Source organism: Poecilia reticulata, linkage group LG12 (genome assembly GCF_000633615.1).
Source record: "Poecilia reticulata strain Guanapo linkage group LG12, Guppy_female_1.0+MT, whole genome shotgun sequence".
Lineage (NCBI taxonomy): Eukaryota > Metazoa > Chordata > Actinopteri > Cyprinodontiformes > Poeciliidae > Poecilia > Poecilia reticulata.
The window spans coordinates 19,936,611-19,947,917 of NC_024342.1; the positions used below are offsets into that span (position 1 = coordinate 19,936,611).

Consider the following 11,307-nt stretch of genomic DNA (forward strand, 5'->3'; position numbering starts at 1 on the left):
CAGCCTCTTTTTAAAGTGTCCAGTGGTGTCATTCTTACTTAATCATGACAGATTGATCTCCAGCCCTGTCCTCATCAACACCCACACCTGTGTTAATGAAGCAATCACTGAAACGATGTTAGCTGGTCCTTTTAAGGCTGCAATGAGGTTGAAATGTGTTTTGGGGAATAAAGTTCATTTTCTAGGCAAATATTGACTTTGCAATTAATTGCTGTTAAGCTGATCACTATAACATTCTGGAGTATATGCAAATTGCCATTATAAAAACTGAAGCAGTAGACTTTGTAAATATTAACATTTGAATCATTCTCAAAACTTTTGGCCATGACTGTAGATTAGATCATTTTAACGATATTGAAAAAAAAAATACTTCAACCTCTTCTCCCCCGAGAACTCATTACGAGCTTCTCCAGCTTGTCACATATTTTTCCTACTGTGGAAACGCCAGGACTGGAGCTCCCACTTCAAACAGCCACTCTGTCACCACGCCTGTCTTAGCATACTGAGGAGCTGACGTCTGTTCCACTGCTGGGCCTGAATGATAGGTGAAATACCAGGAAAGTTGCAGAGTGGAAATAAGAGCCCGGCTTTGACTAAATGCAGATCAACACATCAGTTAGGAGCAGAGTTTTCTTTCAGACTTATGATGGTTCTGACCTTTATGTCACTGTTTTAATGTAGCATCACACAGAATGTGCAGTGAATATGGTTACACCCCAGCTATTCCGACTATTATCTGAGAAAAATACTGTCGAGTCCTTTTTTTGACTTTTAACTCCTGTCGGCTGAACTAACCCAGATCTTTGAGTCAAGTTATTTTAAGTGGTAGGTGTTCTTTTTTTTATTATTAGCTTTTTGATACTTTGGAGTAAAACTAAGTTGTTAAATGACAACAGACAAAAAAAAATAGCTTTTTCACTCATCTAAATATATGTTACAGAAATTAAACTCTTCTTGTAATGGCTGAGCAGATGTTTGTATGTTACCTCATATTTTGATGATTTACATTTCGAAGTTTTTGAGGTTGTCAGGTCTCTTTTCTATCACCCTAATCTTTAACTACCGTCACACATTCTCTGTCAATATTTAAGTCACAACCCCCCCCCTTCTTTTTTTACTTTTAGACAGAACAACGTGTTGGTAAAATGAAAAGATGGCTTTAAACCTAAACCTGCCAGAGCTACCAATAATTTGGGATTGAATTATGTAACACGAGCCAATTGCTTTTACTTAAATCAGAAAAGAAGCAATAATTTCTACTGTTATAATAATGTCATTATTTATAGTTTTTTCTGAGACATGAACTCAGACAAAAATATAATAAACTGCCACTAAATTGAGAAGTAGTTTTAAAGTAACCCTGGCTAATATGCAGATTGTTAGCCCTTTTGTTGGCTTCTAGCTCTTTATAGAATAACACAATCATAACAAGTTGAGATTAGCTTGATATACTTCCTTCCGCCTCCGGGAGCCAGCATGCAGTTAGCTGTTTAACAGACGCACTGCTTATAGATGTAAACAGTGTCACCTTAATATGGGTAATGGGTGCGCTCCCTTAGTTTGTACACAACTACTAGTGTGTGTACGAGCCGCCTGTTTGTCTTTGGCTGCACAACGTGTTTACAGACTGTCTGTTCATTTGTGTATGCATATGTAGAGCTTTGATAAAGTAAGCCTTTTCTGAATGATGTTTGCTGTTTTGTCTGACTCGAGGGTCTGTGGCGGCACAAAATGCTCACAAGTGGCATTAGGTGTTCGTTCTCTTCTGTCAGATGAATGATGTTTACAGACACTTGGACCTCTAGTATTTTTATCTGAGGTCAATTTTAACATTCTGCTTTAGACCAAGTGTCCTTTTGTGGCGTCCAGCTTCATTTCACTATATTTTACTGTGTAGACTTTTGCTCTTCTAAGTATACTCCTCATGTGTGTTTTTGGGTTTTTTTGTAGCTGCTTGAGTCAACAGATGTTAAAGAAGATGCCGTCCTTTGTTGCTCCTTGGAGGTATGGACCACACACAAGCATGCTCACATTTACAAAAAACAATCTGAGGAATGTCCTCACAGTTGGTCTCAATAAAAATGTACATAACACACAACAGAAAACTAAACAAAACAGTGTTTTGTTTGTTTTTTTAAATAAAAGACAGCACCAGACTTATTTCTGAGCTTGTAAGTTTTTAGACTTACAAGCTCAGAAAGGTTGTATGTCTTTCTGAGCTTACAAGCTCAGAAAGTAATTTCCAAGTAATTGAAAATTACTTGAAAATTTCCAATTACCAAGTAATTGGTAATTTCCAAGTAATTACCAATTACCAAGTATTTTCCAAGTAATTAAAATAAGAACATTTTTAACCATTAAGCTGTTTGTATTTTAATATTATCAGTGAAATTGTCAAGTATTCATTCCCCATGAATTTTGCAATTTTGTCACATTACAAAGGTGATATTTTTATATGGAGGACTGCTTAATTCATCAGAATGTAGGCACAAAAAATATCAACCAAGTTGTCCAGTTAATGTCCTGAGTTAGGACTGGGCCAATGTCCTAGTTGGTGATTTCACTTGGGGAGAAAAGAAAATTCACTGTCACACTCCACTCTGATGGAGCTCAAGCCATTTTGAAAAAAGGAATGGGCCGAAACTGTAGTTTGTAGACAATTGGCGACGTCTGAGATTTACCTTAAAATACTTGTTAATCAAAGCTAGAAGGCTAAAGACGTTCAAGAGGTGTGAAAACTTTTTCTGTCTCCTACATTCAGCTGTTTTTTTTTCTCCAATTTGTCATTCTCTTATGAAAAGTCAGTTTAAGTTCAATTTGTAATTTCAGGGGGAAAAAATGTTTGCCTCAAAATGAAACACTTGTGTCTGAATTTGCACTCAGTAAAGATTCTATGTTTTATTCATATGATTTTGATCATGTTTACATTCATGAATCATTTCTTTTTAGTTTTCACATAAATAAATGTAGAATGAATGAACATCTCAACTTAATAAGGAGCAGGAGTCACCATCACCCTCAGAACCACAATTAGTTCATTGATTTGAAACCCTTCAAGCTGAAAGTTCCTGAATTAATCCTTCAATAGTCGAGGAACGGCCTTGGGGTGTGAGAGCAGAAAGAGCGAAGGAAGGTGAGCTGGGAATTACCAACAGCTCCCAGATGCTGAGAAACTGCTCCATAGCTGCAGGCTGTGTGAATCTCTTGCCTCTGTGTGCTCACAGTAACAAGGTGCCAGACACTGTCTTGCTCTCAATAAGGGGAACCATATATTCTTTTTTTTTTTTTTTTTTTTTTTGCCTTGTCTTGACTTTAACCCGTCCTCCTCTGTCTGTCCTCTAGCTGCAGAGTACTGGGCGTCTGCTGGAGGCGCAGCTCCCCGAGATGATGACAGAGCTCCTAGCAGCCGTCAGGGACAAGATGCTGTGTCCGACCGAGTCGCAGCTGACCCGCTCCCTGCTCATGGAGGTCATCGAGCTGCACGCGCATCGCTGGAACCCCCTGGAAGCTATCACCACCCAGTACTACAATCGCACCATCCAGAAGCTCACCACGACAGCCTAACGGCAGCTTCTTCCCGGTTGGAGGACACGAGCCCTGCTGATGCCCAAAGTCTAATTAAAATATTGCTGTGTATCACTCCCCGCCTGGACGATTAACTGCTGTTTGCTGCTGCTGATCTTCACATTCGATGACACAGGTGGAGGAAGACAAGCTACCTAACATCCAGACTAAGTGTCGTGTGGCCAGTAGGGGCATGCTTGGCCATACGGAGTTGGGGAGCTCACTGGGCTTTGAGTAGTGCAGAGATTAAAAGGAGAAATGGGGGAGGAGAGAGCAGCAGTCTGTCCTTGGGGAATGGAGAGATCTGTACCCAAAGATGAATGGATTGAGGTGGGGGTTGGGGTTGTGGTGGGGAGGTCAGGGTGGTCTGTGTCAGTCTCTTCATTGTGTTCGTTCGCCAAGCCTCTTTCTCCTCTATCCCCTCTGTCTCTCCATCGGCCCCTGGGGTCTCAGTGGCTGATAAAAGAGACGGGGAAGGCGGCAGGGAGCAGACACGGTGCTGTCTGTCTGGGCCGTCTGCCCCGCCGGGGCGGGGGACCGGGTCAAAGGGTCTCGCGGGGGAGCTCCCCACTCCTCCGCTACATCTCCCCACAGCAGGACCCCCCCTTTGGAGGAGGGGGCGAGACAGCAGGCCTGCTAGGCTGGGCTGGGGATAATGCTTAGGCTGGCTGAAGTAGGGTGGCAGATGGCTGCTCGAGCCCCCGCAAGGCGACGCACTCCAAACACACCCCACTGGCACCCCGACTCCCCGCTCCACCATTAAGGCAGCGGAGACTCTGCAGTGGTAGGGGCGGTGCAAGAGGGCAAATCAGAAAATTAAAGCAGACGATGCTGTCTGATAATTCCTTTGTTTGTTTTTTCCGTCTTGCAGGGGAATGTCTCTGCTCCGTTACGCAGTTCGTGTCCATGCTTTATTTACCGCATCATTGATTTTTTTGTTATACATTTTTAATCATGTATTGTTTTTATCACTGATGTCTGGTTTTTATGCTAAGATGTGCGTATGGGATCTTATAGCGGTAGGCTTTATTGCACAGCTTTGATTTGTTTTGCACTGTTTCAATGCGATTTGCTTTAAATTTTTAAAGAAGCGTAAGGAGAAAACAAAAGGTTCAATTTGAAGCAGTTCTTGTGGATTAATATTAAACGTTGGCAGTAAAAGAGGTGGGTTGAGCAGAGTGAGGGAGTTTAGGTTGTTCTAATTGCCTAGTGGCCTTTCTTAAATAGGATCTCTCTCGTTTGCTGGGTTTGTGGCACACCGCATGCTGACTAGTTGGACTTGATCAAAAGCATTTCTTTGCAGAAGGAAAAAAAAAATGTGAGGAAAACGACAAAAGCATGGCTCCAGCCATTCTTTCCAATGGACATTTTGCCAGTGTTTCATATGAACTGTGTTGGATCTTGCTTAGGTTTTTCAAATAACTATTAACCTGTGTATTTAAAAATCACCACGATGATAAGAGAAGATATTATTGTTTGACTGATCTTGTCGTTTGTGACCTTTGTTCCAAGCTAATGTTTGTAGTCTAAGATTGATGTATCAAGCCAAACATGTATCATGTTGAAACGGGCTTTATGTATAATCTGCATACAAGACGTTGCGTATTTAACTATAATGAAATAGAGGAGAAATAATGCAGTGGAGCTGTTACACTGAAAAAGATGGCAAAGTGTTTCCCTCTTCACAAACTGCTTGGGAGTTGTCCTTTGCATATATGCACATATACACGTGCATTCAGTTGAAGTCAGAAATATACAACCCCCCTTTCAACACCTAATGCCATAGTGATGATTTGCATGAAGGCTGATGACAATACCACTGGAATAATCAGACCAGAGAACTGTCTACCAGTAGTCATGTCCAGATTCCTCCTGATCTGTTCTACTCGTATTTGATCATCCGTGTGGTCGAGCGTTGAGTATGTCTCGGATTCTGGTCTTGGAAGTTTTTGTTTTTTCAGTGCACATCCTTTAATTGCCACTGAAACTCTTCATCTTGCAGTCACACAGGGTTTGTACCAGTTGTTCTAACCAAGTTGCCAAGGACCTTTGATAAAATGTTGGGCTCGCTTTCACAGCCAGAAAGTGGTTTGCTCCCAGTTGTCTCATCATGTTTTTCATGTTTTTAAACCTTCTATCCAAGGCCCTTTAGATGGGATAAAATACGCTTTCGCTCAGCTTTTACGTAAGCTCCTTTGCCTTTCTCGTGCGTGCAAAGTCACCTTGAATACCCAGATGGATGCATCACAGCTGAAGCAAATGAAGAACCGTGATGGAGATCCCAAAGAGTTAACTCCGTCAGACGGTTTAAACCGTGTTATTGCGACATAGTTATACCAACTAAATATCCTACACACAAATGCTAAATTACGCGTTTTCTGTCTTGACTTTGTGTGGCATTTACTACATAGAGAATAATTCAAAGCAGAATCTGGCTCTGTGATGCATCCTGAAAATCTCTAAAGGGGTTGAATATTTCTGATGGCAACAGCAGATTAAAGTTTCCCACTAAATCTGTGGGCAGTTGTTTGTTTTTTTTCTTCATTATTATTATTATTATTATTTTGTCTTGCATCAAGAATTGAGATCCTGTGTGGTAGAAGCACACCCCGGATGACTAGAAAGATGAGGTGTGTGATTTTAAAGGATCGTCTAAATCATGTTTATACAGTTGAAACCAAATGCATACATTGGCTAAAAAAGGTATATTAATCTGAGGTTTAGCCAATAGAAATGATTAAGATGACCCTTAGGAAAATAAAACAGGATGTAGTGTTTATACATTGTATATAAACATTTGGTTTCAACAGTATATGTTGGCTTCAGAGAGGATTTGTTAAATAGATTTTTTGGGGGTTTTTTTGTTTGTTACTCTATTTAAATTTAATCGCGCCGTTTATATATGAATGATGATGGGTTTTAAAGACATTAAACGGTGATACCTCGCTCCTTGGCAGGTGTGTAAGTGTGTGTGGTATTACTGTGTTTTTCTTTGTGAAAAGAAGAAAATCCCATCAGTCAGCGTCCATTATGCAAAGAGCGGCTCTGTCTCGCAGCAGACTGGTGCAGGTGGGGATCAACCTCCCCTCCCTCCTCCTCCCTTTGCACCACTGGAGCCTCCCCACGCCTGCGTACCCTAAGACTCCCCCCGCTGTTTGGGTCACATGACTCGGCTGACAACTGAATGAGACGCACCGTCATTTGCATATTCACATGAATAGCGAAGGAGCGGAAGGCAGCAGCTGGAGTGCAGACAAGCTTTCGGTTAGCTGCAAGTGAGGTTCTCTGTGAGTCTTGTTTTTTTTCTCAGCAACTGAAAAATAAACCAAGTGGAGAGGGCTGAAAAGACGTGATGGAGAAAAGGCTGTGTTGTGTTTTCTTTCTTTGTCTCCTGCACTGTTGGCGTGGTTACAAAAAGTCATCAATGGTGTCACACGGGTTTACACATCACAAAAGAAGCACAATAGTGGACACGTGGTGGCAGCTGCTGTTACCAGAGAGACCCCCATAACTAATCGAGGCCCCGCAGTTGGTCAGCAGGCCGATGATTCAAACTCACGGACGAAAACATCTCATTTACATGCCTACTTTTTTTTTTTTACATGGTCACACATTAAGCGGGCCACACTTCTGAATAATAACGCTGTGGATGCAGCGTCCTTGGCCAATGATAAGTCTCAACACTTGCCTGAGGCTCTCTGACTGTGGACCTCCCAATGGGAGCCCTTAATATCAGACCGTCTCCCCACCCAGGCCCCCTAACCCTCAAACCTTCGGGGTGTTGTTCTGTACTCGTTCGTACCAATCAACATCATCCTATATGCCAGGATATTCAAATTAAAACACCTCGAGCTGTTTTCATAAGAGGCTTTAATTTGTCTTTTGCTGCCATAAATCGGAGTTGTAGACACGGCAACGGTTTTGTCGGTCCAGATTACTCTCTCTGTGAGCTGACGCCATGAATAAAGTACCAGAGACGGTTCAGTTTCAAAACATCGGGCAGACGAGGGCGTGAATGCAGAAAGTGACACATGAAGATTGCACAAAATATTCAAAACCAAAAACAATACTTTTTTGTTTTTTTTGTGAAGTAGAAGAAAAAATGCATGCTTTTAATTACCCCCTCCAAAACCCCTGAGTACAGACGGATAAATACAAATGATAATACACTTCAGATTTTTTAAGTGTCATTATCTTTCCACTGAATTATGAACTTTTTCATTTATGTTACATGGAATCCTAATAAAATAGTCATTTTAACATAAGGAGATGTATAAAAGGGCATTAATACTTTTAGCAAGTTGCTGCATACGGTTGTATAAAAAATCTAGTTGGGTGTGCTTCACTTCATTGAATTGAGAGTCAGCACTATGATGAGATCTAAAGAGCTGTTGAAGGTCTTCAGAAAGACTAGCATTTTTTTGTGTTTTTTTTTTTTAGATTACGTTTTTAAAGAGATTTAAAAACATCTCAGAAGAAGCTGATATTCCACTGTCTGTAAAATAGTCTACGACTGGAGGACATTCATGCCAAACATACCCAGACTGGCTGTCTTAGAGAGTTCGCCCTAAAAGCAGACTGCTTGATGCTCAACGAAGTCTCCAAATCAGCTAAAATGTTGTCACAGGACCTACATACAGCAAATTCGGAAGTGTCAGATTTCCAGTGTTGCATGTTAAATACAGTGTTAATTCAACAACATGAGTGTTAATGAGTGTTAGTTTCCCTAACACTCACTAAAGAGTTCCAAAGAGTTAAACAAAAAGCAATCCAGTCCAGTGTTGATTTATTTCTAAATTAACTCCAACAGTCTAAATCAACATTAGACAGTTCCTCCCACAATTGTAACATATTTGTGACATCACATCAAGGAAGGAGCAACAGATAGGGTAGGGGTTGCAGCAGACCCCCGGCCTGGACCTACAAGGGGTCCAGAACATGCCTTCAGGGAACAAATTTTTCTTTATAACTTCTGATGAGAACTGTAAAGGAGAGCCCTTTCTTGTCAAAAACTGTACCATACCCCCAGTAGGTTATATAGTAGGGTGCCCCATTGTTGACTCATGGTTGCTAAAAACTTTACCAGACTGACTGATTTTAGTAACATAGTGGGTGTAAAATAATGAATAAAATGTTGTGCCACATGACTGGCTTTATTTTCACTCTTATATTTAACTTTATGACACACAAAACTACAAATGAATCGTCCTTATTGTCTCCAGGTGCATTCTGGTTAAAGCTTGTCACCAGCATCATCATCAGTCACTTGGCAACAGATGGCAAACTAGCTAGAGCATTTCTACGGACTACTTTAACACATAGGCGTAGGAAGCGGGGGTGACGGGGGGGACAAGTCCCGTCCCCCCCTCACCCCCCAATAATTGAGAGAGTCACATTCGTTCCCCCCAATAATTTCACAGCAGTTTTGAAGAATTTTAAAATCTTCCACTCGCGTGCTTTTATTTTGAAGGCGTGCAACAGCGCATTCAGCAGAGCGCTTCCTCCCCCTCACCCGTCTGAACGGCTCAGAGTAAACGCAGCAGCAGACGGAGTCAGAGAAACTTCGTTTGAATGAAGTAAACGACCTGCCAGGAATTTTGCCTTGAATATCGCTCATTTATAATATCTTGTTGTCAGTTTACTTTCATAAATAGAACTAAATCTTTTTGGTTAAGCCGTTTTAATTCTGGAATAGTCACATGTCCAAACTTTTACTGCTAACTTTGTTTAAAAGTTAGCTAGTTGAGTCACAATGATTTAGAATGAGACTGAAACAGCAGCGAAATTGGCCTTTTTATTATTTAAAGTGAGCAACACCTGATCATACTCGACCACTTAACATATTATATTATGTTATATTATATTATATTATATTATATTATATTATATTATATTATATTATATTATATTATATTATATTATATAGATATTTAGGAGAACAGCAGTGCTAGAATGATGTTGAAGAAAGGTTAAGAAGCTCTGGTGAGGTCTTAATTTAGTTTATTGAAATATGTGTTAACTGTTTTTAATTTTTAAATAAGCTAAACTATTTTATTAGGAGAGGAGCAGGTCAGGAAAGACATAGGAGAGCCAGGAGGAGTTTCAGAGTGTGAAGATATACAAATTATATTAATTAATTATATTAAAAATTATATTAATTACAGGAGACAATAAGACAAGTGATTGAGGAGAGGTTTAAAAATAGTGAAAATTTTTGCTACAAAGTAAAAGAGTTGAGATGGATAATAATGTATCCATCTGAAAATTAAGTTATTTAAATTCTCATTCTGTATGATAAAAACATACTTTTTATATTTAGTTCACATCTTGTAAAAAAACTACATCTGTAGTGTCTATTGTAAATCCATGAATCCATGCAGGATCATCAGGCTGCAGAGAGTCAGAGGGAGGCAGAGACAGAAACACATATCTGTAGATATTTCAGTTAAATGTTTGCAGCTGAAAATGACAGCTGAAAATGACAGGGAAAAAACATTTAGGCTTTTTGCTTCAGTGTTTTTTATGGATCATGTTTGGTAAGTTACTGAATGCAGAGCTGGMAAGTGAGACTGAGTTAACAGTGAGGAGCTAAAGGTCTGTTAGACGTGAAAAGTATCATTTTTATTTATTTTGTAGATCAAACTGTTGCACTGATGTAGAGAGTTGTTCAAGAAGAACAAAACTTGTTTTTTAGATTTTATTTTTGTTGGTCAAACTGATGTATTGAGTTTAAAAGTGCTGAGTCTTATTATATGAGCTGTTTTCTACTTTGGTTTTAGAAAGAAGTAGAACCAATTCTATTGCAAGTCAATTTATATCAATGCATTTTGACCAATAATCAAATGTCTTTTGACCAATAAGATATTTCAGAATATGTTAGCCTGTTGTGAGGCAAGTGCTAAAGTGAGTGTTCATCCTGGAATGACGGTCATTATACTATGCATAACTTTAATCTGATTATTGGATTGTTAATAGTAACATGTTAGAATACTTGTTACTGAAACAAGGGTCAGATTAGAGTAACGCATTACTGACGTGTTGATGGCATACTTGTTTGACATTTCTACTCAAGGTATTTACTGATCTGTCAGGTTTCCGATATGCGTCCCCCCCAATGACAGACTCATTTCTACGCCCTTGCTTTAACATGTTTTGAATTTGTGTTGTTTCATTGTTAGTGAGTAGCCTGATGTTTCTGTTCTTCTCTTGGTTTGTTGTACTTTATGTCAGATGGACTTCAGAATGACATAGTCGCTCTCTGTGGTGATGAAACTTGTTAGCTTCGCTGTTGCGGGCATGTCTATGTTGTAAAGTTAAATTATCATGAGCTTTATTATTTGGGCCCGGTCATTAGCCCCGCTACTGCGTCACATGTTTGCCTGAGGAGCCGAGGCAGCAGTATGGCGTCTTGTGTGGAGCTTATTATAACAAGGTACGTTTCATGTTAAAATGATCATGTTTTTGACTATTTTTAATGGAGGCATTATTTTTCTGTTTACACAAGAGTATCATACGTAGCTTGCTTAACGTACGTTTATTTGTTTTAATATCACCTAGTGATGGGTAAATGAGGCGTCATGAGGCGTTTCGACTCACAGCAACACTGTATTGATAATGTGTCGATACTGTGTCACTCAATACTGACACCTGCTGGACATTAAAATTCCTACAGGCAACATAGTAATTTGATGACCTAGTCTATACAATAAGATTTAAGTCCTTGTATTTTGCATATTATATATT

The 11,307-nt window shown here is 39.8% G+C and overlaps 1 protein-coding gene across 2 annotated transcripts in view; it reads left to right on the forward strand.

Moving 5' to 3' along the window:
- The window catches only part of ctif (CBP80/20-dependent translation initiation factor), a 49,021-nt gene extending 42,504 nt beyond the window's left edge, over positions 1-6,517 (forward strand). For both annotated transcript variants that reach the window (XM_008424481.1, XM_008424482.2), the window contains 2 exons: positions 1,951-2,004; positions 3,343-6,517. In XM_008424481.1, the coding sequence (XP_008422703.1) occupies positions 1,951-2,004; positions 3,343-3,564 (276 nt within the window). In that variant the 3' untranslated portion in view covers positions 3,565-6,517. The remainder of the gene's footprint in view (positions 1-1,950; positions 2,005-3,342) is intronic.
- Positions 6,518-11,307: the final 4,790 nt, after the last annotated feature.